The 24,625-nt window shown below is 53.3% G+C and overlaps 10 protein-coding genes across 10 annotated transcripts; 3 read left to right on the top strand and 7 right to left on the bottom strand.

Annotated features, from left to right (window-relative positions):
• Positions 1–201: 201 nt before the first annotated feature.
• On the top strand, positions 202–3,219 carry VC83_01340 (uncharacterized protein). The gene has a single exon (XM_024465023.1). It carries the CDS (start codon positions 310–312, stop codon positions 2,848–2,850), a length of 2,541 nt encoding a protein of 846 aa, XP_024327086.1. The 5' UTR covers positions 202–309; the 3' UTR covers positions 2,851–3,219.
• A 689-nt stretch (positions 3,220–3,908) lies between these two features.
• DOM34 (Translation factor pelota) lies at positions 3,909–5,105 on the bottom strand (the record flags this gene model as incomplete). The annotated part of the gene is made up of 2 exons (XM_024465022.1): positions 4,988–5,105; positions 3,909–4,883 (listed from the first exon to the last, which is right to left on the bottom strand). Exons 1-2 carry the CDS (start codon positions 5,063–5,065, stop codon positions 3,909–3,911), a joined length of 1,053 nt encoding a protein of 350 aa, XP_024327310.1. The 5' UTR covers positions 5,066–5,105.
• A 279-nt stretch (positions 5,106–5,384) lies between these two features.
• VC83_01338 (uncharacterized protein) lies at positions 5,385–7,768 on the bottom strand. The gene is made up of 2 exons (XM_024465021.1): positions 6,660–7,768; positions 5,385–6,612 (listed from the first exon to the last, which is right to left on the bottom strand). The coding sequence occupies exons 1-2, from the start codon at positions 7,608–7,610 to the stop codon at positions 5,620–5,622; spliced, it is 1,944 nt and encodes a 647-aa protein (XP_024327309.1). The 5' UTR covers positions 7,611–7,768; the 3' UTR covers positions 5,385–5,619.
• Positions 7,769–7,969: 201 nt separating this feature from the next.
• Positions 7,970–10,586, top strand: VC83_01337 (uncharacterized protein). The gene is made up of 4 exons (XM_024465020.1): positions 7,970–8,804; positions 8,859–8,866; positions 8,923–9,030; positions 9,081–10,586. Exons 1-4 carry the CDS (start codon positions 8,563–8,565, stop codon positions 10,532–10,534), a joined length of 1,812 nt encoding a protein of 603 aa, XP_024327305.1. The 5' UTR covers positions 7,970–8,562; the 3' UTR covers positions 10,535–10,586.
• LAC4 (Beta-galactosidase (Lactase)) lies at positions 10,587–14,238 on the bottom strand. Its single transcript, XM_024465019.1, has 3 exons — positions 13,245–14,238; positions 12,150–13,193; positions 10,587–12,089 (listed from the first exon to the last, which is right to left on the bottom strand). Exons 1-3 carry the CDS (start codon positions 13,914–13,916, stop codon positions 10,650–10,652), a joined length of 3,156 nt encoding a protein of 1,051 aa, XP_024327304.1. The 5' UTR covers positions 13,917–14,238; the 3' UTR covers positions 10,587–10,649.
• Positions 14,239–15,221, bottom strand: VC83_01335 (uncharacterized protein). Its single transcript, XM_024465018.1, has 3 exons — positions 14,945–15,221; positions 14,705–14,892; positions 14,239–14,645 (listed from the first exon to the last, which is right to left on the bottom strand). The coding sequence occupies exons 1-3, from the start codon at positions 15,196–15,198 to the stop codon at positions 14,479–14,481; spliced, it is 609 nt and encodes a 202-aa protein (XP_024327303.1). The 5' UTR covers positions 15,199–15,221; the 3' UTR covers positions 14,239–14,478.
• Positions 15,222–16,546: 1,325 nt separating this feature from the next.
• Positions 16,547–17,162, top strand: VC83_01334 (uncharacterized protein; the record flags this gene model as incomplete). Its single annotated transcript, XM_024465017.1, has 3 exons — positions 16,547–16,594; positions 16,660–16,808; positions 16,868–17,162. 3 exons carry the CDS (start codon positions 16,547–16,549, stop codon positions 17,160–17,162), a joined length of 492 nt encoding a protein of 163 aa, XP_024327302.1.
• A 398-nt stretch (positions 17,163–17,560) lies between these two features.
• Positions 17,561–18,980, bottom strand: VC83_01333 (uncharacterized protein). Its single transcript, XM_024465016.1, has 3 exons — positions 18,499–18,980; positions 18,226–18,446; positions 17,561–18,167 (listed from the first exon to the last, which is right to left on the bottom strand). Exons 1-3 carry the CDS (start codon positions 18,643–18,645, stop codon positions 17,759–17,761), a joined length of 777 nt encoding a protein of 258 aa, XP_024327308.1. The 5' UTR covers positions 18,646–18,980; the 3' UTR covers positions 17,561–17,758.
• A 687-nt stretch (positions 18,981–19,667) lies between these two features.
• Positions 19,668–20,000, bottom strand: VC83_01332 (uncharacterized protein; the record flags this gene model as incomplete). Its single annotated transcript, XM_024465015.1, has 1 exon — positions 19,668–20,000. The coding sequence occupies one exon, from the start codon at positions 19,998–20,000 to the stop codon at positions 19,668–19,670; it is 333 nt and encodes a 110-aa protein (XP_024327307.1).
• Positions 20,001–22,649: 2,649 nt separating this feature from the next.
• On the bottom strand, positions 22,650–24,307 carry VC83_01331 (uncharacterized protein). Its single transcript, XM_024465014.1, has one exon. The coding sequence runs from the start codon at positions 23,853–23,855 to the stop codon at positions 22,950–22,952; it is 906 nt and encodes a 301-aa protein (XP_024327071.1). The 5' UTR covers positions 23,856–24,307; the 3' UTR covers positions 22,650–22,949.
• Positions 24,308–24,625: the final 318 nt, after the last annotated feature.

The raw sequence follows: 24,625 nt of genomic DNA, 5'->3' as shown, positions 1-24,625 counted from the left end.
GCATTTAATTAAATCAAGTCTATCCAATGTGTTATTGTGATTATTCTGCAATGACGACGAGGTTTATGAGATATGAAACCCCGCACCGATTGACAAATGTCAGCCTCGTGGTACGTGGTACCTGAGTGTCTCCAGCCTCGCGCTAAAATACCAACCACAACAACCGCCGCCGTTGCTTCTATTTACATATTTACACTATAAACATAATCAAATATCACAACTATCGCACATAAGACTCAACCAAATGCACCGCTCACATGCCCGATTATCTCCGAAATAGTTAGGGCTACGGGATAGGCGTAGGCCACGATGGCAACCCACCAAAGCAAAATCGCCATCGCCGACGGGGGCCCAGTGATGACAACTTCGCGGCGCCCCCCCATGACGAGCAAACAAGCCAAGAAGGCCTTCGCAAAAGCCAACAATATACCGAAAATGAGCTGGAAGGAGCGCAAGCGCATGGAGGCTGCGGAGCTGGCGGCGCAGAAGAGGGAGTTTGAGAGGGAGAAGGCGCAGGCGAAGGCGAGGGCTGTGAAGGCGAAGAAGGATGGGAAGGAGGAGGCGGAGAGGGCGGAGAGGAAGAAGGCGGGGATTCCGGAGAAAAGTAGGTGGGTGAGGCCTAGTCAGGGGAGGATTACGGGGTTTTTGGGGCTGGGGAAGAGGGGGAGGGGTAAGGATGTGGAGGAGGAAGAAGAGTGGGGGAGGGATGAAAGTGATGACGATGGCGAGGAGCCGGTGCCGAAGAGGTTTGCCATGGATGGAGCTGAAGATGATACGGATGAGGAGGATATCGAAGAGAGAGAGGCCGACATTTCTGAAGCCCAGTTTGATGCCTCGGCAATAAAAACGTTATGCGATACCAAGGAGGGGGAGGAAGATGCACAACAAGAGGATAGGCCCAGGCCTCTGGAATATGCCCCTGTCGTTAGAGCAGAGAAGGAAAATAGCCCGGAAGCACAACTAGAGGCAGAAATTCTGCAAGACCAGGAAGAACCGGAGCTAGAACTTAAACGAGAGCTGGTAGTTCAATCGGAACCCGAAGCCCAGCCACAACTTGAAGACCAACCGGAACCAGAACTTCAACTTGATCAGGAAGACTCATTGGGGCCAGAAGTTCAAGCGAGACCAGAGGTGCAAGCAGATCCAGCAGCTCAAGAAGAACAAGAAGTTCAAGCAAGCCCAAAAGTGCAGGCAGAACCGACTGCCCATGAAGACCAAGAAGTCCAAACCGAATCACAAGAACATCCAGTACCTAAGCTTGACGACCCAAAACTGCCTTCGAACACTCAGTATTTCACTAGCTCGCAGGATTTCCTAGACGATGATGACATTTTCCTAGAGCTTGCAGCGGCGCATCAGCTACTTTCCGAATCGTTTGATGCAGGAGAGAGGTCGCTAGCCGCAGCCCAATCTTTACCAGCGTTGGAGACAAAAGAAGCCCCGGAGAAGGCACAAGCCAATATCACTAAAACTACTGTTGTGTATTCACCTCAACATGACCCATGTCCAGTCATCGCGACCAACCCAACAGCGTTCCCTACGTCACCACCAAAGCGGCAACTAGCATCGCCGGTTTTACAGAGGACGCCACGGCCTCGGATAGAGTTTGACTGTTCAGGGGTTTCACTGGAATTGACATCCTCGAATCCCTTTTCACAAAATCAAACAGCATTACGGTTGATGAGCAAACCTGTTCCCAAGCCCAATACCGCTGCCGTAGCTTCGGTCATGTTTGTGCCAACCTCCATTATACGTCTTCCTCGCAGCACAATGTTGTCGACGCCTATACGCTCGCAAGGCAAGAACATGCCAGCGCCAAGTACTAACAACCCCCTGTCACAGAGAACTGTGCAAGGTATTGGGGCGGCTGGCTCTAGCCATCGTCTCCCTTTAAACGATATTTCAAAGCACGCACGGAATGCGTCAGCAAAGGCACTACCATCATCCTTCACTCGCTCGAAGCCTTTCCTCAAGCCCAGCCTGCTACCCTCCCACGCAGGACCGAAAGTGTCGCCGTTCAATTTACCAACAAGCACGCAACTATTCCTTGCCGATCACCTTGACGATTTCTTCCCCAGCCCATCGCAAGAACTGCGCGAGCTGCTTGAAGATATTGAAGATGACGATATCCCATCCAACACACAAGTTGCTCGTGAAATTGGAAGGGACAGCGTGGTAGCACGACCGATCCTCATGGAACCAGCACAACCAATGTTGGGTGACGATTTTCCATGGATGTCCTCTCGTGAATTGATGTTCTCGTCGCAAGAATTGCGAGAGCTTGAGTCGCCAAGCAAGATATCACCAGTGCCGGCGCCACCACCTACGCCGTGGGATGTGAGGCGAGCGCGCAAACCAAGATTCTTTGTCGAGAAGGAGGAAGATCTGTTTGCTGCGGCCATTCACGAGAGTAAACTTCAAGGCAAGGTAGATGACGAGGCGGCAAAGCTGCGTTTGGAGAATATGAGGATTGAAAGAGAACTACTCTGCACTAGACAGCCATCTCAACGGCACACGCCCAGCGCCAGGCGAGCCAGTCAAGATGCCGCCAGGCTAGAGGTTGGCGCAGATGATGTATCAGTGCAACTAGAGAGCCTAAACGCAAGCCAACTGACGAAGCTGATGGATGGGATTGAAAGTGACGAGTACAGTGATGATTTCGACGACGAGGAGGCTGAAGCTTCAATGATCGCCTTTGGTCATAAGCTGGAAACCCCATTTGCACGAGACTACGAGACTGAGACTGAATCTGAGACCGAGTCGGAGAAACATGAGAGTTTCATCCAACGCTGCTTGGATGATGATGCAAATGCAGTCGCAAATGCGGAAGATGCGTATGCGTTTATGTAAGGGTGTTGGTGGTTGTGCCTTGTCAAATTTCTCGAAAACGCTTTGGAACAGCGGGTATGAGAGAAATATTGCATTGTTACTTTATGTCTGGATAGTTGGAGGCCTGGCGGAGCTCCAAAGGATGGATTGGACTTGGCATTGTATTTTTGGGGGGAGGTCAGGATATGATATACCCACGGCGGCGGTTTTGGCGTTTTTTAGAAGTGTTTTCGGAGCCGTGTTGGAATATGATCAAAGGAATGCTTGATGCCCTTTAATCTGCTGTCGACCCAAGTGGTGGTGGTCTCCAACCTAGTAGTGTTGTCTTGCCACGTGTATCCAGTCAAGACGCTGCAAGTGATATCAAAATATAAACCCGCATAAGAAGTCTATAAATCTCTCTCTGACCGCTCTCTCTGATTGCAGTTCTCCCAGTAGTACCACAATTGCCCCTTCCCCCCGCTTACCGCTCCCTCCACCGCTAAACCCAATCCCCCCCTTTCCCTTATAGCCAACCCCCAATCCTCAGGCCAACTCCCCACCACAGGCGAGAGCGCCTTTATAACCCAACTTAACTCCTCCTCCATTCAAGCGGCACAGTGGCGCAGTGGAAGTACCACTGTCTGGACAATCTGGCCAGCGGAGGAAAGGGAGGTTATAGATTCGAGTCCCGGCAAGGAAAGGAAAGAAAGAAAGAGTTTGGAAACGATCAACACAAATCAACATAACACCAAAAAGAAAAATCAAAGTGATTTTCTCCTCATCGGATCTCAAAACATACGCCGAGATCTGACGAGTCTTTTGCATTTTTTATCTTTATTTTAATCCTTTTGCCTGCACTCCATCCGAGAGGGTACTGTGGGTATCCAATATCTCACTATATAACCTCGCACCTCTCCCACCCCCATTTTCAAAGAAACCTCATATCTACAATCAAATCGCCTCCTCACCACCCTCCTCTCCCCCCCCCTCCCCCTCCTCTTCCTCATCCAGATCCTCCAATGGAAACGTCAAAATGGCCGCCACACCCCCCAACCCCTCCAACCTCTTCCCGCTCTCATGATCACTACTCAGCACCCTCACCTCCCCCCCTCCTCCCTCACCCGATCCACGAGCGTCACCCACCTCTTCCTCTCTCCAATAACCTGACTCCTAAACAACTGATTCGAAATCAACAACACCCCCCCACCAACCCCCACCGCCCCCTTCGCAACAGCCTTCTCCACCTCCCCTTTCCCGTACCAGGCACGCCCATCCTCGTTCCGCAACATCTTCGCAAACTCCTCCATCAGTCGCGTTTCCCTCGCATACTTAGTATCCGCCAACCGCGCCATCACCTCCGGCGCGGCCAGCACCTCGGTGAGACTGTGTAAATGCCCAGAACTACTGTGCACGATCACGAAATTGGATTTATTCCCCAACACCGCCTTATCATTCCGCCTCCTCGCATCATCAAGCACGTACTCCACGAACCCCGCCGCCGTAAAGCCAGGGGAAGCAATCAGCAGCGGCCGCGGCTGCGAGATATCTACATGTCGCCCCAACGTCTCCAGCACAGCGTGAAAGAAGCGCTCAAGCCCCTTATCATGATCGCCCGCGCGCCCCGCCCTCTTTTTCGGAATAGCGATCTCAACTCTCTGCCTCAGGATAGTCTGATGTTCCGTAATCAGACAAATATTCGCCAACCCCTCCTGCATCACCACCGCCGGCACCGCGCCCTCCTTATCGACCCTAACCGCCTCCCTGACAACATCCAGGGCAATGCTATCCCACCCCCCATTCTCCTCGGCCTTCTCCAGGGTGAAGTTCCGGTGTAGTTCCAGGTCGAGGGTGTGGTACGCGCCGACTTTGACGTGTTTGTTTTCCTCGGCGACGCGGCCGGAGACGTGGAGTTGCCCGGCTTGCGCGTCGAAGTCGAGAGAGGTGACGCGGATGGCGAGGGTGGTGTGGACGCGGGTGCTGGAGGTGGAGCCGGTGGCGGATTCGGTGGTGATGCGGCGGATGGCGGAGGCGCGGAGGAGGTCGAGGGGGGAGATGAGGTTGTAGGCGTGCCACTGGGAGGGGGTTAGTGTGGGACTGTGGTCTGTGGTTTGGGAAGGGGGGTGGATGGGGGGAGGGTCGTGGTGGGGGTGGGGGAAGTCGAAGGGGGGAAATTTACCATATCCTCAGGCTCCTCGGGGAGGAGAACCACCGTCCCCGAACCGTCGCGCTCGATATTCTGCTTGATGAGCCGCATATTGTTGGTGCTCTTGTGCTGAGTGGGAGAGGGATGGCTTTCGTCGCGAGAAACGCGGGGTTGTTGGCGGGGTTGGTTTGATGCGCTGTTCTCGCTTCGGGCGTCAGCCTTGTGGTGGTGGGAGGAGGGGTGGATTTTGGTTGCGAGGCTGGATGGATAAATATCTTCACATGACGTCAGGGAGGTTTATTGCCTCTCTCGCTATAGGTTTCCTTTCTGGCTGTTACTTTACTTCTCGCTGGCGGGGGCATTTATTGGAATTATTCAATCCATCGACAGTCGCGAATACCAGTTGGATACGACTATTCTGATCAAAAGCACCACTTCTTTCAAATCTCATATTCACCTTATACAACGAGATAAAAGAGTTATAATAAACCTCCCTTCATAAACTACCATCTCAGTATAAAACGCCATAGATGCACCAAAAGCACACCCACCATATCCGAAAACCCACGCAGGCCTCCCTCTTTGCAAGGCATCCATAATAACGGCATATCCATCATATCTCATCTCATAACCTGCATTCTCCGCCACACACCAAACCCCACACCCTACGACTGCTGCTCAAGACACATATCCAGTCTATCCCCCAACAACCGCACCTCAGCCAACCCTCCCCTCACCTCCTCCCCAAACACCTTCTCCAGCTCCCCCCCCTCCTTAAGCGCCTTCTCCAACCTCCCCCTCGCCGTCCTAAGCGGCTGCAAATAAACCTCCTCAATCACACTCATACTCCCCTCCGGCACCACACTCTTATAATCCTCCGAATTCAAGAAGAAGATCAAATTCAGCGCCGCCATATGGAACGGGAACGTGCACCGGAAGTCCTCCCATACTTCCGAATCCGTCTCGGCGTCTAGGATGCTCTCGTACGGGAACAGGTAGGGTTGTAATGCTGCCACGGCGGCGGGGGTGGCGAAGAGGTCATCGGACTTGCGGGTGTGTGCGCGCACGAGCTCTTCTTTGAGCCAGCCGACTGCGGAGGCGCGGAGGGGCTCGAAGGGGCAGTGCTCTAGTGTGTCGGAGATGAAGTTGAGGCGGAGGCGGTCTGTGGGGTGTGCGTGCAGGATGTTAGAGGTGAGGATGTGTGCCGCGTGGCGGAGGGTGGGCTCGGGGCAGTTCGCGGAGACGAGGGAGAGAGTCTGGAGGAGCTGAAGGTAGTCGGTTGGTTCGAGGGGGCCGGCGACGAAGTGGTCGGTATGTTCGAGCCAGAGACCGATGGAGAGGATGGCGTCGATGATGGGGGGGGATTCAGTGCCGGAGGTTTCGAGGCCGGTGGTGCCGATGAATTTTTGGACTAGGAGGGAGAGGGAGGGGAAGATGGAGAGGGCGGGGAGGGTGACGTTGGTGTTCGAGAACATGACGGAGGAGAAGATAGCGTTGGCGGTCAGGAAGAGGCAGCCAGTGAGGGAGAGGGGGACGTCGTCGGGGGAGGTGGGGGAGAAGTCTTCGCTCTCGGGTTCGTTGGGTGGGGTGGGGAGGTCTTGTTCGGGTGCGTTGAAGAGGTAGTCGACGCCGTTGAGGCCAACGTCGCGTGCGAGGGCCTGGAGGTGTTAGGAGGGAAAGAAAAATGTAAATGTAAGGGCCATACCACTAGTTTCCCGAGGAGAACTTCACGCTCCTGCAACTTCAAGTCTTCTCTGAAAGCCTCTCCGAAATTCTTCTTCCCTGGCACCATCTTGTCCAGCGCGAAGTGCTCTTGGAGCCGCGCGGACCAATCCAAGCTGTTGTCTTTGACATATAGTTCTATAATATGTGTGACAAACGACTGTACGAGCTTCTTCTGTATGGCTTCCTCCTTTGGGTCTTCTACTGCTGCCTCCGGGTCTGGAGCCTTCTCATCCTTTTCGTCTGATGCGATTGTAAGGTCCTGTATTGAGAGACTTGACTTGCGCGTTGGGAGCGGAGGCCTCTTGTTCCCCGAGAGTGTCTGCGCAAACGCAGTGATGGCATGGGTGGCCTGGCTTGACGGGCGGTAAGAGCTGAGAATTGCCATCAGAGAGGCTGAGAGGAAGCGCGAGGGGTATCTTGTCTTGATTCTTGGATGGAGTGTGGCCAGCATGGAAACGAGAAGGCAGAACTTGTCAACCTCTGTTGGCTCTGGTATCTCGGCCTCGGTTGGTGACGCAACAAGCGCATCGCGAGTCGGCTCAGCCTCTTCGGTCTTCTCAGTCTTCTTAGCATCTTCGGTCTCGGCAGCCTTCTCCTCCGCGGCCTCGTTGTCCTCCTCCTCCACCGGCTTGTCTAATACCAGCAACCTCAACGCTTCGGTAACTTGAAGAATAACCTCTCTTGGGTTTCCCAGTCGTGCCACAGTCTTCAAGCACGGCGCGGACCCCGGGAGTGGGAGCAGCATGTGGACGAGGTCCCAACCAATTCTCTGAGTGAGCTCGACATCCTGAAGTACGTCATTGAGCGCGGGCAGAACCTCGGGCGACAAGTGCGATTGCACGATGGTGAGATAGGTGAGATCGTCGGTGACGGGCGGACGGCTGTCACGGATGGCCGCTTTGGCGTGCTCTAGGGGAGAGGGAGAGGCCATGGTTGATGGATTTGGTGGTGTTGATGGGAGGATTTGAGGCTTGAGAAGTTGTTTGGGACCTCGAACCGAGCAGGCAGGCGGGCCTTAGCTTGGGAACAAGGCTGAAACTCGAAAACGAGTAACTTACAGTTTTGGATCTACTAGGAGTGGTACGGGAGTGTACTTGTAAATAATACTGTATTTAGTCTTTATGGCAAGTATCATATATGTACCTTTTGCTATTTGGTACTCCACTCACTTTACGAGTAACTTGCTCTTCACAGTGGGGCGGGGTAGTTGCATGTTGGGGAGAGAGGGGTTCCGCTGGGTCCGCTGGGTCCGCTGGGTCCCGCTGGGTCCCGCTGGGTTCCGCTCGACTCCGCTCGGCTCCGCTCGGTTCCGCTGGGTTCCTCTGCCACCGTCCTGCGCCAAGGTTCCGCTCCATATCACGTGATTGCGACAACCCGATTAAAAATCACGAGAATTGTACGCAAGTCCTAAATTCTCTGACGAGGCCCTTCTGTTGATATTGCAAGATATCCCGTGAGATTGTAATATAACACGAATGCCGTGTTTAATGCCGTCCCACCTCCCAGCCAATGACGTCCGTCCCGTTTGGAATTACAGACAGGAAAAACAGAAAGAGCGAACGGGACTAGTGGGGTTCCCGATGTCCCTCATAGTGGGGGTAACCCCTCATCGTCGGAGCACACCAGGCCATTGTTCAGCATCCTACTGGAACTTCTACTGAGAGCTATCCCCCTCCTCCGGCTGAACACAATTATAGACCTGGAATAGCCCATTATAGCCCAACCAATTCACCCGGAAAGCCTCCTTTTATAAATTTATTTCTTGTTATCATATATCCCCCGTCAGACAGCTCTCAGAGTTCATATACGCGCCTGCAACCTGAGGTGACCTGCATATTCCGTACCTACGAACCATTGACCGCTCCCTATCCTTTATAGTCACCATGTCTGCTCCGGAGCACGTTCCAGAGGAGCCAAGATATATCGAGTTTCCCTCCATTCCCCATGGTACTCTCAGAGATGGAACGCTCGTGCTGAACAGGTGGTCGGCCACCTTGACGAAGGACCATGACTTCCCAGGAGCACAGGCTATGCTCTACGCAGCCGGCGTGCCGAATAGAGACATGATGAAGACTGCTCCTCATGTCGGCATCTCTACAGTATGGTGGGAGGGAAACCCATGCAAGTGAGTCTTGTCCATCCCCTACATGAACGTTTAGAAGACTAACAGCCCTTCCAGCATGCATTGTGAGTATGAGCATTTCAATTGAACTTAGAACCTGGCTGACGAAGTTTCTCACCAGTACATGACTTGGGAAAGGTTGTCAAAGCATCAGTGATCAAGCAGGACATGCTGGCCTGGCAGTTCAACACAATCGGTGTATCCGATGCCATCACAATGGGCGGAGAAGGTATGCCCCACCCCCCACTGCCCACGAAACTCTCCTCTAACAGACCCCAGGAATGCGCTTCTCCCTGCAGACGCGTGAAGTCATCGCCGACTCCATCGAAACCGTAACCTGTGCTCAGCACCACGACGCCAACATCTCCATCCCCGGCTGCGACAAGAACATGCCCGGCGTCATCATGGCCGCCGCGCGCCACAACCGCCCCTTCCTAATGATCTACGGCGGCACCATCAAGAAGGGCTTCTCCAAGCTCCTCAACAAGCCCATCAACATCAGCACCTGCTACGAAGCCTCCGGCGCATTCACCTACGACAAGCTCCACGCCGCCGTCGACCCTGGCACCGAGGGCCGCACCCCGTCAGACGTCATGGATGACATTGAGCGCCACGCCTGCCCTGGTGCCGGTGGCTGCGGAGGCATGTACACCGCCAACACCATGTCTACCGCCATCGAAGCCATGGGACTCTGTCTCCCAGGCTCCTCCTCCAACCCCGCGGAGTCCCCAGCCAAGATGCGCGAGTGCGAGAAGGCAGCTGAGACAATCAAGATCTGCATGGAGAAGAACATCACCCCTCGCAAGCTGCTCACCAAGGAGTCCTTCGAGAACGCACTCGTCCTGACCATGGCTCTCGGTGGCTCCACAAACGGCGTACTCCATTTCCTCGCCATGGCGCGCACCGCAGAGGTCGAACTGACCATCGACGACATCCAGCGCGTGTCAGACAAGATCCCCTTCCTCGCCAACCTCGCCCCGTCCGGAGAGTACTACATGGAGGACCTCTATGACATCGGCGGCACCCCCTCTGTACTCAAATACCTCATCGCCGCCGGTCTCATCAACGGCTCCATCCCCACCGTCACCGGCAAGACCCTCGCCGAGAACCTCGTCTCCTTCCCCTCCCTCCCCCAAGACCAAGTCATCATCCGCCCCCTCTCCAACCCCATCAAATCCTCAGGCCACCTCCAGATCCTGCGCGGTAACATCGCGCCAGGCGGCGCTGTCGCCAAGATCACCGGCAAGGAGGGTCTGGAATTCAAGGGTGCTGCGAGGGTGTTTGATAAAGAACGCCAGCTTGATGCTGCGCTCAGCGCTGGTGCGATTCCGAGGGGTGATAATATTGTGATTATCGTCCGCTATGAGGGACCTAAGGGCGGACCCGGTATGCCGGAGCAGTTGAAGGCCAGCGCGGCGATTATGGGTGCCGGCCTGACCAACGTGGCGTTAGTCACTGATGGGCGCTACAGCGGTGCCTCGCACGGGTTCATCGTGGGACACGTAGTTCCTGAGGCTGCGGTTGGTGGACCAATTGCGGTTGTGCAGGATGGGGATATGGTGACTATTTCTGCGAAGACGAATACGTTGAGTATGGATGTTCCTGAGGAGGAGATTGCGAGGAGGTTGAAGGAGTGGAAGGCGCCGAAGAGTAAGGTTAATAGGGGTGTGTTGGGGAAGTATCAGAGGTTGGTGGGAGATGCGAGTCATGGTGCTATGACGGATTTGTTTTAAGAGTTTAGCTGGGTGCTTCATGGATAGATGGGATTTATCTATTATAACTTTTGCCATATGAACCGTTAAGATGTGAAAATGCGGCTCCGTGAACTAACCCGATAAGAATAACTACCTACTCCAGCACGATCTCAAACTCAAAATCCCCTGTCCGCAACATATACTGCTCCGCCGGCCCCGGCCCACAACTCCCACTCCCAATCCCATGCTGTCTCCAATCCAACCTCACCACCCACCCCCACTCCCTCTTCCGTTTCTGGAGCTGGTAGTCATGCGTACACTCCTCCAAATCCGCGGTTGAGAAACAGTTCGCCGTGAAGCCGCAGCCGTTTTGCGCGCCGAATGTTGCTTTAAGGGTATCTCCCTTCCCCTCCCCGTCGTCGTCGTCGGACGAGGAGGAGGAGGAGGAGAAAAATTCAACCCACCTAACATCCGTCCTCCCCCCTCCCTCCTGCGGCCACTCATACCCCGTCCACAACTCCTCCTCCCCAGCTTCCCAGTTTCCGTATCGTTGCGCCATCTTCGTATCCGCGTACCCCTCCCCGGGTCCCCTTCCCCACCATTTTGCTACATTAAACTGCGGTGCGAGAGCCATCTCCAGCCCTATCCGGGGGAGAGTCTCGGGGAGCTTGGGACCGGAGGGGTGGCCGCAGAGTAGGATGTGGAGGTGTGTTGGTGTGAATGTGTAGATTGTTGTGAGGAGGATGGACCACGCTAGAACGGGGGGGGCGAAACGGGTTATGGTGGTGATTGTGGCGGTGTTGGTGGTGGCGGAAGTGGAGGTGGTGAAGGAGAGTGGATGCGGGCGCGCGAGGTGGAGGAAGGAGGAGTGCCAGTCGTGAGAGGGGGGGAGGTCGTTGTCGGTTGGTGCGCGGTAGAAGATGGGTGTTAGGGGTGCAGTGAGGATGGGGGGGTGGGGGTGGTGGGTGAGGCTGAGGAGGGCGCAGAGGGGGGGGGAGAAGGTGTATGTTGTTGTTTGGGTTGTGATTTGGAGGAGGGAGGGGGAGAGGGTGGTTATTGTTGGGCAAGGAGGGCTGGGGGAGAGGGTGAGGGATGAGAGGGAGAGAGGGGGGAGGGGGGAGGGGGCGTGGATCTGGATTTGTCCGAAAGCGAGCTCGAAACCTGCTGGAGCCCAGTTGGTAGCTTTGGCGAGGGTGAAGGTGAGTTCGACGTATGACTCTGTGTGTATCCCCGTCAAATCAAGGGGTTTAATATCTAATTTCGCAGTCGCACCCGGTTTAACACCCCTGGGTATTTCCACCTCCCTCTTCTTCGACGTCGCCACCCCGTCGCCGACGATGGAGTACTCACACTTCAAATGATCGAGGGTGGCGAAGTCGTAGCGGTTGATGATTTTGATTTTCTGGGGTGTGCTGCCTTCGGAGAGGACTTGCACGGGCTCGATGGCCTTCTTGTACTCCGTTAGGCCGGGGGTGGGGGTGTGGTCGGAGAAGACGAGGCCGTCGAGGACGAAGTGGCCGTCATTGGGGAGGTCGCCGAAGTCGCCGCCGTAGCCGTAGTATTCCTCGCCGTCTGCGGTTTTGGTGCGGAGGCCCTGGGCACGTCAGTCGTGCGTTCAAAGCGGAATATATTAGTCGGAGGTGGGCTGACTTACGTGGTTTGCCCATTCCCATACGAAACCACCTTGCAAACGAGGATACTTATAAAATGCATCCGCATACTCCTTAATCCCCCCCGGTCCATTCCCCATCGCATGCACATACTCACACAACACCATCGGTTTCGCCGCCTTATTCGTCGTCACAAACTCAATTATCTGCTCCACACTGTGATACATCCTGCTAAACACATCCGCGCTCTCAGCATTGAAATCTGCCTCATAATGCACCGGCCTCGTCTTATCATACGACTTGATGAATTCGTACATCGACTTGTGGTTCCTCCCATACGCGGATTCGTTGCCGAGAGACCAGATGATGATGCTCGGGTGATTCTTATCACGCATCACCATCTGCCTCGCGCGGTCAACATACGCTTCTTTCCACTCGGGGTTATCGCTCGTCCAGGACGCGAAATCAGTGCCCAGCTCGCCCATACCGTGGCATTCGAGGTCAGCCTCGTCGAGGATCCAGAGGCCGAGTTCGTCGGCTATGTCGTAGAGACGGGGGTCATTGATGTAGTGGGATGTTCGGATGGCGTTGATGTTGTGGGTTTTCATTAGTAGGAGGTCTTTGCGGAGGAAATCGTAGGGGACGGCTCGGCCGTGGTCGGGGTGGTGCTCGTGTCTGTTGACACCGCGGATGACGATGCGGATGCCGTTGACTTTGAGAAGACCGTCTTTGATTTCTACTTGTCGGAAACCGACGCGCTGGGATATCCATTGTTTCTCGCCGACTGAGATGACCAGTTTATACAGGTAGGGGGTCTCGGCTGTCCAGAGGTGCAGCTTCTCCATGGGGATCTCGAAGAAGACTGTGGAGAGTGGTGAAGTCTGCTCTACTGTTTTAAGAGATTTCGAGTCGTCATCAAGGAGCTTGACTTTTATCGTAGCCGGCTCGCTGAGCTCGACTCGGAGGAATAAAAGCGCGTCCTGGTAATTATTCTTCAGGACAGTTTCAACCTTGAAGTCCTTAACATGAACCTTGGGAAACGCGAAGAGATTCACATCTCTAAAGATGCCACTCAACCACCATTGGTCCTACACAACCTTGTCAGCATATTTCCACAAAACCCCCACTCCAACACCTACCTGATCCTCAAGATACGACCCATCACATCTCTGATAAACCCGCACCGCAATCCTATTCTTTCCCTCTTTGAGAAGCTCTGTGACATCCCACTCACTCGGATTCCTCGCCCCCTGACTATACCCCACCTCTCTCCCATTAACCCAAACATGAAACCCGGAATCCACGCCCTCAAACCTAACTCTCACCTGCTCCCCCCCCTCCACCCAACTCTTCGGGACCTCAAAATCCCTCACATAATGCCCCGTCTCATTCTCATCAAACGGCACATTCGGCGGGTCAACCGGCCACGGATAGTTCAAGTTAGTGTACTGCGGTCCCTTCCCGTGACCTTGAAGTTGCCACATCCCGGGAACGGCAATGTCGGACCATTCTGAGGTGTTGAAATCGGAGGCGTGGAATTCCTCAGCGCCGGGTGAGAAGGGTGAGGGCGTTAGGTGGAATTTCCACGTGCCGGAGAGCGAGAGGGTGCGGGATTTGGTGACGTCGCGGGTTAGGGCGGCGCTTTCGGTGGGGTAGATGTGGAAGGTGCCGCGGGGTGGGAGGGTGTCCTTGTGGAGGACGCTGAGGTTGGACCAGTCTGGTTTGGTGGTGGGAGGGTGACTGTGTTCTTCTCCGAGGCCGTTGGTATCTTGGGAGGCCTCTGGAACCACTACGGTTTCCAGGGAAGACATCGTGAATATTTTAGACTAATCTCCTTTCCTTGAGTTGATTTGATCACTGAAAATTCCTTTGGAGATAATATTCAAATGGCGAGGTTACTTTATCAAACGACGTCTTTGAGGATGCCGGGTTCAATGATGGCAGGTACGATATCAGAATCAAGCAAGAGGTTGTGAAGTGGAGTCGGTGGTGTAAACGGGGGGATATATTGGCATTTCATTTATGTAAATCCCAAGTGTTACCATATCAAGTGATGGTATTATACAGAAAATGTTGATGAGACGACGACGAGCTATCTCATGAGACGTTGATGAGGGGCTGACCGGATTAAGCTGTCTGAGCCAATGAGCGGGCGGGGTTGCATACAGTATATAAAATCAAGAACGAGACAATGGTCATACATGAGTTAAAATTAATATTACATTTTTAAGCAATATCAAACATAACATTGATCGATAAATCTACCATCAGATCAAACCAACACCGCCGTTTAATTCGTTCGTCAACTTCATTCTCATCCCATGCCTCTTAGTATGCATATCAGATACCTGACTGATCAGCCAACAGAGACATTTAAGTGTACTGCCAAGCGCCAGGATCGTTGTTTGGCTGCGCAACAGCAATGAGGCCCTTCAACTCAACGCAGTCAGTCTGGTTGAACCCAGGAGTGCGTCCGTAGATGCGGTGAGTGGCCGTGGCATCGACGTATTCCGAGACCTTGGGGCAAGCAACAAGACCAGCTGGGACATGTTAGTTCTTCGTCACAAAGAAGTAGTGATATGCACTGGACGCTACATACCAAAGGTTGGGTGCTCAGGAGTCTCCCAGCTGACAATGGTCTGGTTGACTCCATTGCCATCAAGGGTGGTGTATGAGGTGAAGCCACCGATATAAGCTCCAGCCGGGACGGAGGCGGAGTGAGCCTGGGTGTAACTAATAGCCCCCGAGGCCTCGACGAAAGTCTGCTGGCCACCTGGGACAACGACGCTATCAAACTAATCAGTCTCCGTTTCTACGCTGAGAATGCGGCCGTCATTACGATAGGGACATCCCTCCCTTATACACTACTGTCTCGTTTCCGGCAGGGCAAGAGAGCTCTGGGATGGTTGGGCAGTACGTGGCCGGGCCCTCGAGACCGAGGTAGAATCCGAAGCCTGCGGCGTTGACGTCTTCGCCTTGGAGGGTGGAGGATGGGTTCCATGCCTTGAGGGTGAAGGCGCTGATTGGGTCCTGTGCAGAGACTTGCGACGAGAGGACGGCGCCGACGACGGCGGCAGAGGTGGAGAAACGCATCTTGTATCAGCTTGGGAAGATGAGGAGAGAGAAGAGGCAGATGAGGGCGCTGGACAGGATTTATATATCTTGTTCACCAGGCCCACAGTGACGATGCCTCAGAGGGCGGGTCCAATGCGACGTGGGGAAATGGAGATGCCAGGCTACTGGACCGCCGTGTGGAACAGGAGACCTGGATTGGGCCGCTTGAAATTAAGGAAACAGGTACGAGTGCCGTATATCAGGGATAGGTTATGGGATGGGATGTTTATGCATAGATTGGCTATGTTCCAGGGTCAGGTTGTTTGTGATCATCACTGAACAGCCTCTTTCAGCCTTGATCGCGGAGCATGGAACCCTGGATGAGCAAATGGCTGATACGTTAAACAAGCCTCCCGCACGTCGCGTAGCTAGGCTGCATTGTATTGTACTGATTGTTCTATACTGATACTCCGGTATGATGAACGATTTTTCATTGTGTTCCATAGTCTGAGATTCTTTCGCCACAGCTTCCGGCTCCAATTTCTAATCACTATTTCCATTAATAGAACCTATTTTACACCTGTATTAACATTCCCATAATGACACAAGCAATGACGACACAAGCAAAGAATACCATGTCATTTAGCCTCGGACTCTTGTGATGGGGAAACCTCGTATTGCTGCATAAACTGCAGATCGAACCCGTTTAAAGGTTATCCACATCACGTAATCACAACAGCCGAACAATGCCACGCCGGCGGACAGGCCATAATGGCACCACGCCGTCCCTGGTGATCTCTCGTACTCAATGCTGGTCGCTTGGTTGGTTGGAACACGGCGAATGTTTGCGGCGCGATGCTGTTCTTCGGTGTCCGTTTGTTGCCGATATGTTGATCCCTAAGCCAAGCTTGCTGCTATTGTATATCGGCGGCTCCGGCCGGCCGGTTATTTATCACTGAGCTGCCCCCATGCGGAAGCTCAGATTATGGATGAGTAGAAGTTTGATAGTGAAGGAAAGCTCCAAAGTCGTACAGTTGTGCATTACAAACCTTCCAACACGCAATGTTTGCTGCAATATCTACTGAAGTGCCTATAACGTTTTGCTATTTATTAAAGAAATGCTTGATAGCAGGTCCTAGAAATCTGTAAGTCGACGCTTCATAAAATATTTCTTCATCTTCTGTCAGTGACCGCGGCGGCAGAATTCCTTCACCGCCCGCCCCAACCCCCCCAGACAACTTCAGTCTATCAACATCTCGAATACCGTTTCAGCCCTATGCCCTGTCGGCTCATATTCTTTGCAACACCTCACTGAGCGAGGTCTTCTTCTAGCGAGTTCATGCACTGTCTATAGTACCGTTCATTGAAGTCCCTGATTTAGGCCACAATGGGGATATGTTCGTCCTGTCTGGGTCGCGACCATGGTTCTGAAGAGGTATGTGTTACAGGCCTCACAACCCGTTTGAGTGAAAGCAAAGACTAATTGTACTGGTGCTCTAGGATGATACGTCAAGATTGATCTTTGACGATCCTCTGGCAAACAACTATGGAAGCTTTACCGATCAAAACGTGGTTACAACGCAGGCCGATCCACTGGATGTGCAACGCGAAAGTGAGGCTCTGCAGAAGATTGTAGCGGAGACTTCCAAGTATATCCTTCCTTATCCAGATTCCAATCACTAGTTACGCTGTACTAACGAAATCTCAGTCACCTTGTCGACATCTTCGCGATGGCTCCTCAGAGCCAGCAACGGCCAGCAGCCACAACCTATGCCTCCCAACCAGCGAGATTCGTCACTTACAAAGACCTCCCCGGAAAGCCACCCATGGATGAGCCCTACGTGGACACATCCAGACCCCCAACAGCCGACGGCAAGCAAGACGCCGACTGGCTATCCGACGATGAAGACGACGAGATCTCCGGAAAGAGCCCAGGAATTACCAAACCTGACGTAGGGCCGTTACTAGGAGGGTTCGCGGATATGGAGCGCGGGGCAAAATAGGCTATGTCCTACACTTGGGGGATTTCGTTTCAACTTGTACAAAACAGTAAAGCATCGGCGCAGGGAGTTTATATGCTTTCATGATACCCCCACATATACGTACGGTTCGTCGCATATGCGGGAAAAGATAATTTTGCTATTGGTGAAGTGATATCGCCATGCATTGACCAATAGGCGAAATAAAGGGGCCACGGATGAGAGTCGTCAGATAAACTCCAGGCATAGCTAGACAGCACCAACTATTTATTATCGGCCCAGATACAACAATTTCAATATGTGCTTAATTGATTTCCATAATGAGGCGTGCTATTGATGTTGGATTATGTCAGCATGACAGATTCCTGGCTTACAACAATTATGGGCCAGTCACTTTTGGAGATGACATGTCGCTACTCTTACACCGTGTCAATAGCTATTTATTGAGAAGATCAAGTTGAAATAGAAAAGTATATAAACATCATATATGTACATAAATCTCGCAACATGACGTAGAGAAAACTGCGAGGGTAGTCCTAGCAGCTGGATATCATATAAGCAAAACACAAAACGCTAACACGTTGTTCTAAAAATAGTCATGATATATGCCGCTAACCCGTTTAGTACGGGGCATTGGGGAACTGCGCCCTGCCCCCAGCCGCACCCCCATAGCTGGTATCCGTGTCTGGCCCCACGGTACTGGGCTTATACCCTCCAGAATAGGGCGATTCGTGTTCGTCGTCAGCTCCAGGCCTCGCGAAGGCGTTATCGTAGCTGGCGGGCTCGAAGGGGTGGCTGCTGCTGCTGCCTGGGAGTTCTGAATCAAAGCGGCCCAGGCGGTCTAGCTCGTCCTTGTCGTTGCCATGGACGGGGGCGTATTCATCGTCGTGTGGCGTAGTCGAGAAGGCCTCGCGGTCGGGGTCGATCATTGCGGCGTTGTTTGGTATCCGCGCGCCGGGGAGGGAGCCGTGGTTGCGGTAGTAGATTGCTCCATAGACGGAGATGACAGATGTGAGGACCCAGAGAGCACTACATGGCGATAGTTAGCAAAAGATCCTGCTCCATAGTGTAAGTGTAGGACACGTACAATATTAAGAACCCAAACCCAACCATGGTCTTCGAAAAGTTGCATGCGCCGAAGCAGTATCCGTTGTTGTTCCAGGCAGCGACGGATGCGAATGCTGAGAGCCATAGGATAGCAAATAATACATCGAGTCCGGCAAATACGTATGCGTTGCCCCAGCTGCGTGAGCGAGCAAAGACAAGTGTCATGCTGTTGTAAATCATCGGTGGAATGGACAAAAAGCACTGTTGTTTTGGTCAGTTTATGCGAGGCAATCCAACATCAAGATAAACATACCAATGCAATGTACCACTGAATGGGACCGCCATTGCGTGAACGCCCGACCATGTATGCGATCGTGATACAGAGGGCGACCAAGGTGAGGAGGGCCTGGGCGCCATGAAGGCCGGTTTTAATCCGGGGGAGGTGAGACGTTAGAGCCATAACTGCGTAAACAAGGGATGGCTCAAATAAATTGTCGTGGTCAGGATCGCTGTGAGCAGAAAAGAAGGAGCAATGAGTAACAGCCGTGAAACGCGCAATATAAAAGACAGCAAAGATACTGTTAGAAGTGGAGTATTGACGCGAAAGGAATGGCAGGGTTATGGAGATGGGCGGAGGATTGATCCTTCGTCGTCAACTCAGCCTCGCTTACCGTTGCGATCAACGTTCCTAAAGTCGCCAACGACAACAAAGAGAATAAGCGCCCATATATTTCCCCGCTTTCGTTCACAACATCGATCCATCGATCAACAACACCGGTAAATACAGTACGGCGTCATAAGTATGCATACAGGTCTGTGCTTCTCCCATACAAAAGCACAGACCTGTATTCATACTTATGGCGCCGTACTGTAACTACTATAGATACCGAAACAACCATCTACCTATCTTTCTTCCGTGCCTCACTCTCATGTGTAACGTTGGATGAGTATCCCTTACCTCGCCACATCTGCCTCCAACCAGACCTGGCCTTTCCGGATGACAAGAGCCAAGTTCAGACTGAACAAGCGCCTCACACCCTATCCGTTGTTTCACCACCCAGCCATACCCGCGGAGCCTCCCTCTAGGCGCTGTGAGTTTATCGGTTTTTCACATGGTTCTTCCTTTCTCTCCGGTTCTTCGCCAGGCTATTCACTATGGGGAGCATCGAGCGGTGAGAGTTTGTGGTAATTTCATGTAATTTCATTCGTCATTCATTATTTAATTTCATTATTCAACAAGGAAAAAGCCCTCCGCAGACCCGGTTTTCGTGGCATCGCGTGTGTGTTTCGCCCAATCTGCCTGTGTTCACCTTCCCAGCGCCAACTATTCCTGAAACGAGTGATGGAGCCTCAAAAACCAAAAAACGAGAACAATACAAAACAGAAAGTAATTTTTTTCATCCCCTCTCCCTAGGTCTTCGGTTAGCTGCTAATCCCAGCTCAGGGGGGGGGGGGGGGGGGGGGGGGTGCTCACAATTCTCCTCACAAGCGGTTCCTCCTATCCAATCGTTCCTCCTCGAGGTTATAGATCTCGCGATCCAGGTCGCTGATGATATCCTCGGAGGCCTCGATGGAGGCCTTGCGGTTCCGCTCGCTCTTCCATCGCTTGATGCGGTCGACCTCCTTCTGGCGGCGGCTCAATTTGGTCGCGATCTTGTCGCAGATGCGGCAGTTCTTGGAGCGGTCCTCGTTGCAGTTCATGACGAGCTTCATACCGCAGGTCTCACCGGTGCGGTACTCCTTGGCGCAGTGCTGGCGGAAGGTGCCCCACTTATAGTCGCCGCAGCGGTAAAGGGTTTGGTCGAAGAAGCACATTTTGAGATGGTGGAACTGCAATTGAAACGTCAATATGTGCGGCAGGAGGAGTAAGGAGTTCGGACAGCTACCTACTTGGTGTTGCTATTAAGGCTGAAGTGCAAGATGGTGTTTCGAAAAGGAGAACTTTGAACTCTTTGAAGACTCTTAGAGATATCTGGTGTTTGGTTGAAAGATTGTTCGAAGTCGATGTGAGAAGATTGAAGACTGAAGACTGGACTGAAGAATTAAGAGCTTCTGAGGAGCAAAGAAGCCAGGTATTTATACCCAAACTCGTTCATACTGGCACGGCTTTGCGAACACGACAATGTTTTGATTTGTGATTCCCCGACCACTGACAACTTCTCGGAATTGTCTTACCCTTGTTCAACACGTCGAGGTGCTAGATTAGCAAATGATGCGGCCACCACATCTCCGGAGAAGACCCGCTCGATACCCATGTGAGGCCTCCAACGGGAGGCCCAATTCCACAAACTCCTCGTTTACCAACCGATTCAAACATCTGCCTGCCCGCCACTCGACTTTTGAGCTGACGACTCTCATCCGAGGCCCCTTTATTTCGGCTATTGGTCAATGCATGGCGATATCACTTCACCGATCTACGATGGACTCGCTCAACCCTGTTTCCGTCTACCTCAGCCGACGAGGCATTTGAGGCTTCACCCTTGCCTCTGCTGAGTTGCATATGCAGTGATATCTGCTATACAATCACGTTATTGCTTTGTTGTCCGACGCCTCGACACGCTTATACCCTGCCACGTTCAAATCTTGTCGATCACTGGTGGGAACCCGAACGACAATGGATCATCATATATGCCAAGCATACGAGGCCTGGCCTCAGCCTTGATAGTCTCCTTTTACTTGTCTTGGACCGGTCACACTGAGAAACGGAATCCAGCATCCTATGCTCAATTGAGAAAAACAAGTTTTATGGCATCGCCACTCCATGACGCTAAAAGGACTACTATGGACCTTGGATCTGCGTCGAAGCAACGTGCTTTTCTGCCGATTTCGTGCATCAAAACACGAGCATTGGACACTTCCTTTGTAGCCCATTGCATCTCAAGTCAAAGTCATGAGATCTTCCGGTGGCAAAGAAAAATCAACTTTTTTGTCCTCCTTTTGGGCCACCCGCCTGGCCGGCCGCCTTCATGCAACCACCTTTGCTGCAGGCCAAGCGCACTGCAAGATGTCAATCCGTTAATCCTCGGACCTACCCTTGTGATATTCCAACCATTGACAAAATATAGGCATCCGTTGATATTATGTGTTGTCAACTTTGCGGGGGGGGAGGGTGCTCGTTCCGTCTGTTCCATGTGCAACCAACACGAGATTGATAATCCCTCTTGGTAAAGCACACGGGATAAATGCCTCTCTCATCATGGCCTGGGGGGTAGGCCATGACTACCATGTAAGTCTGGGGCGGGGTTGAGGAGGAGTTTGCAACGTGGCGAGCTCAGTCTGGTTGTTCTTCTTTTCATTTCCTCCGGACGCTAGAGCATATCGCCACTATAGGAATCTGGATGATTCTCTGTCATCGTCTATCACTTACCGGTCCCTTGGTCATTGCCTGGCGGTCTAACTGCGGCTGTATTTCGTTTACAGAAATTGATCCCAATGGATAGTCCTTGGGGCATATCTAAACTCGATGTAGCTGATAAAACTCGGCGCCATCATGGGGGATTCAACGGTGGAACTGATCAGTGGTCAATATCAAGATGCGAGGCGGACTACATGTCGGCAAGGGAGGTTCATCACAAATTGTTTAGGCAACCTCTCCCCCCGTCTCAATGCATGTCTCAAGAGGTGCCTCGAGGGGCTGAGTCGCCAATTAGTATAGTTGAGTGAAGCGAAATGTTGGATCTTCTTATTATTGCCTCACTGGTGACCATGTTTACGCGGAACAGCTGGCTATCCGAGCGCCCTTTTCCGCCTGTTTCTCATTAGGCGTCGCATATTGTGGTAAACAAGACCGCCTTTTGACCAAGCGGCGAAATTGGCGACCCCTTCCCAGGCCCTCGAGCCTTGCAGAAAACCATAACAAAGCTCAATCTGAATGCCGTAAAAGCCTCCCTTCTCTAAAATCCATATCCCGCGCTGCACACAAGCAAGCTCTGACGTCAAAATTCACCTCGAAGCTCCCAAGCTGATCATTGGGACCGATGCCAATCATGTGAACGCAAGCGCACTCGCGATGGCTGTGTGCGCGCAGCCAATCGCCAGCGCGCAGAGCTCTGCGCGCCGATTAAGGTGCGAGTGCAGCCCCGCGAATGTGAGTCGGTGGCCAGCCATTGGTGGGACGCGTTTTGGGGATGGGGGAAGGGGGGGGGCACACCAGAAGGTCGCGAGGCGGCCGGGGCGGCCCTGCGGCGGGGGACCCGAAACGTGGGCTGGTGGGGAGCTGAGTGTCACCACCACGGAAAGGGATGCAACGTCCCTGTGTGTGCAAGGTGGTGCAGGAGTGGTGCAGGACGCTACAGTGATGCAGCAGTGAAGCAGCATCAATGCAGTCGTAATGCAGTCGGCGGAGCTCAATTGCTGGATTCGTATAGTGGGTAAAGTGGTTTGTTGAGTGGATTTCCGTGTTTGTCCCCGCGTTGGCGGGGTCCGGCGGCAGAAATGAAGGCCTAAGCGCTATCGTGGTTGCTGTCGTATCCGTACCCAGTCCACCCAATAGTCCAATAGACGCTTTTGTTATTGTCTAGCAATCAACAACCAGCACGCACATACACACACAGCACACACGTACGCACGCCAGACCAAGTTACATCAGGTGCAAACAGCCGGTGTTTCTAGCGCAACACGTCCGTTCGTGGAGGCGATCGGAGCAGATCTTACCCCGTCGACATGGAGGACGACTTTGCCCAGAGCCGAGGGGCTGACGACCTTTTCTCCGACGAAATCTACCCCCCCGAGGCCCCGCAGTACCTCCCTACTCCTGCCGTGCTCTCAGCTGAGAACATCGCCGCCCACACCAGCCAGCAGGAGGCAGAGTCTACCCCTCAACCCCCACCACAGCAATTCCGCCCTCGCAACAATGCCCGCCGTGGTGGCGGCACTCGCCGCGGCGCAAGCGCGCCCCAAACACCCCGCGCACCAGCTCAGCAACACGCTCTCGCCAGCCCCCCACCTCCAGCTCCGACGCCACCCCCAGCACCCACACCTGCCTTCGACCCAGCCACCGTCGCCGCTGCTGGCGGCGCCGCCGCACCCTCTCAACCGCTCGCAAGCCGCGTCACCTCTGTTCGTGGCGACCGCTCGGCCACCGGCCCCGCGAAGCCGCAGAAGCGCACGGAGGCCGAGCTTACGGCGCTGATGGCGAGCATGCAAGTCAAGAACGCTGCGAAGAGCCAGGCGCACGCGCGGGCGGAGCAGGATGAGGCGGCGTACCTGAAGCGCGAGGAGCAGGCGGCGGCGAAGCGGATGGAGGAGCGTCGTAGCGTGAGGCAGATGGATATGGAGCGTGCGAAGAACAGGGAGCGGAAGATCAAGGCGCAGGGTGGGAGAGAGTGGGATAGCGAGAAGACGGAGGCGGATATTGTGAATGGGCGGTCGAGGGGGTCGAGTAGTCAGTATACTCGCGGTGCGCATGGGGGGGTGAGGGCGAGGGGTGATGGGGGACAGCGCAGTGGGTTGTGGCAGGATATCAATGCGCCGGCTTCTAGTCCGGAGTTTGGCGAGCGCGGGGGACGCGGTGGTCGCGGTGGACGAGGAGGCCGTGGACATCGTGGTGGTGGTGGTGGCGGGGCTGGGCCTCGTGGCCAGACAACTGCCACGCCAGCTGCAGACGAATTCCCTGCTCTCCCGGCTACTGCAGCGCCAGCTCAGGCACCGGCGCCGGCAAAGCCTGCGCATGCGGCACTTGATAAGCTATCTCTTGGCGGCGGTCTGAGCGGGAGCAACTGGGCAGATGAGGTGGAGAAGGAGAAGGGAGCTGCAAAATAGGTGGAGGCTGGGAGGGGTGCATATTGTAGACTTAAGATTGTTGGCTGCCGCGGATTGCATTGGCTGTAGATTGAAGACGGGGAATGGCGTTCTCGCGGAAGCAGTATATACACGAGAGAACGAGGTTAATGATTACAGGCAGGGTGGTTGGGGGGGTAATTAAAAAACTGTGAGGCAAGTCTCCTGGCGTTTTAGAATATGGAAACTCACGGCCGGGGGATGCCACATACAAAATATACGAGGGCGTATAGAAGTGTATTTAACGAACGCCCTCGTTTATTTTGGCTACTGCTTCCATTTGCCGTGAGTTTACATAGTAGCTCAAACAGTAGCTCGAACCTATAAAAATCAACAAAATTAACTCGAACTATATCCCAACGTGAATAAATCCCTCCGCAGTGTTCGGCGGATAGTATCCAGATCTGATCCGCAGCTGTCACGGATAGGATCATGATCCGGTCACATTTGACGGATAGATACGGGTTATATCCGGATCTTTAGGATATTGAGGCTTAAAATAGATAAAATAAATGCATAGCTAAACGACTAGTCCTCCCCCTCGTCTTCAGCGTCTTCAGCTTCACTATCTTCAACCTCTAGTATATGACCCCAATCTCTTAAACATAGTAAATATCGAAGTGTTTCGGGAGTTAGCCTATTCCTTTTCTTCGTAAGAATAT

Source organism: Pseudogymnoascus destructans, assembly GCF_001641265.1.
Source record: "Pseudogymnoascus destructans isolate 20631-21 unplaced genomic scaffold scaffold_3, whole genome shotgun sequence".
NCBI lineage: Eukaryota > Fungi > Ascomycota > Leotiomycetes > Thelebolales > Thelebolaceae > Pseudogymnoascus > Pseudogymnoascus destructans.
This window is presented reverse-complemented; position numbering and strand designations above follow the sequence as displayed.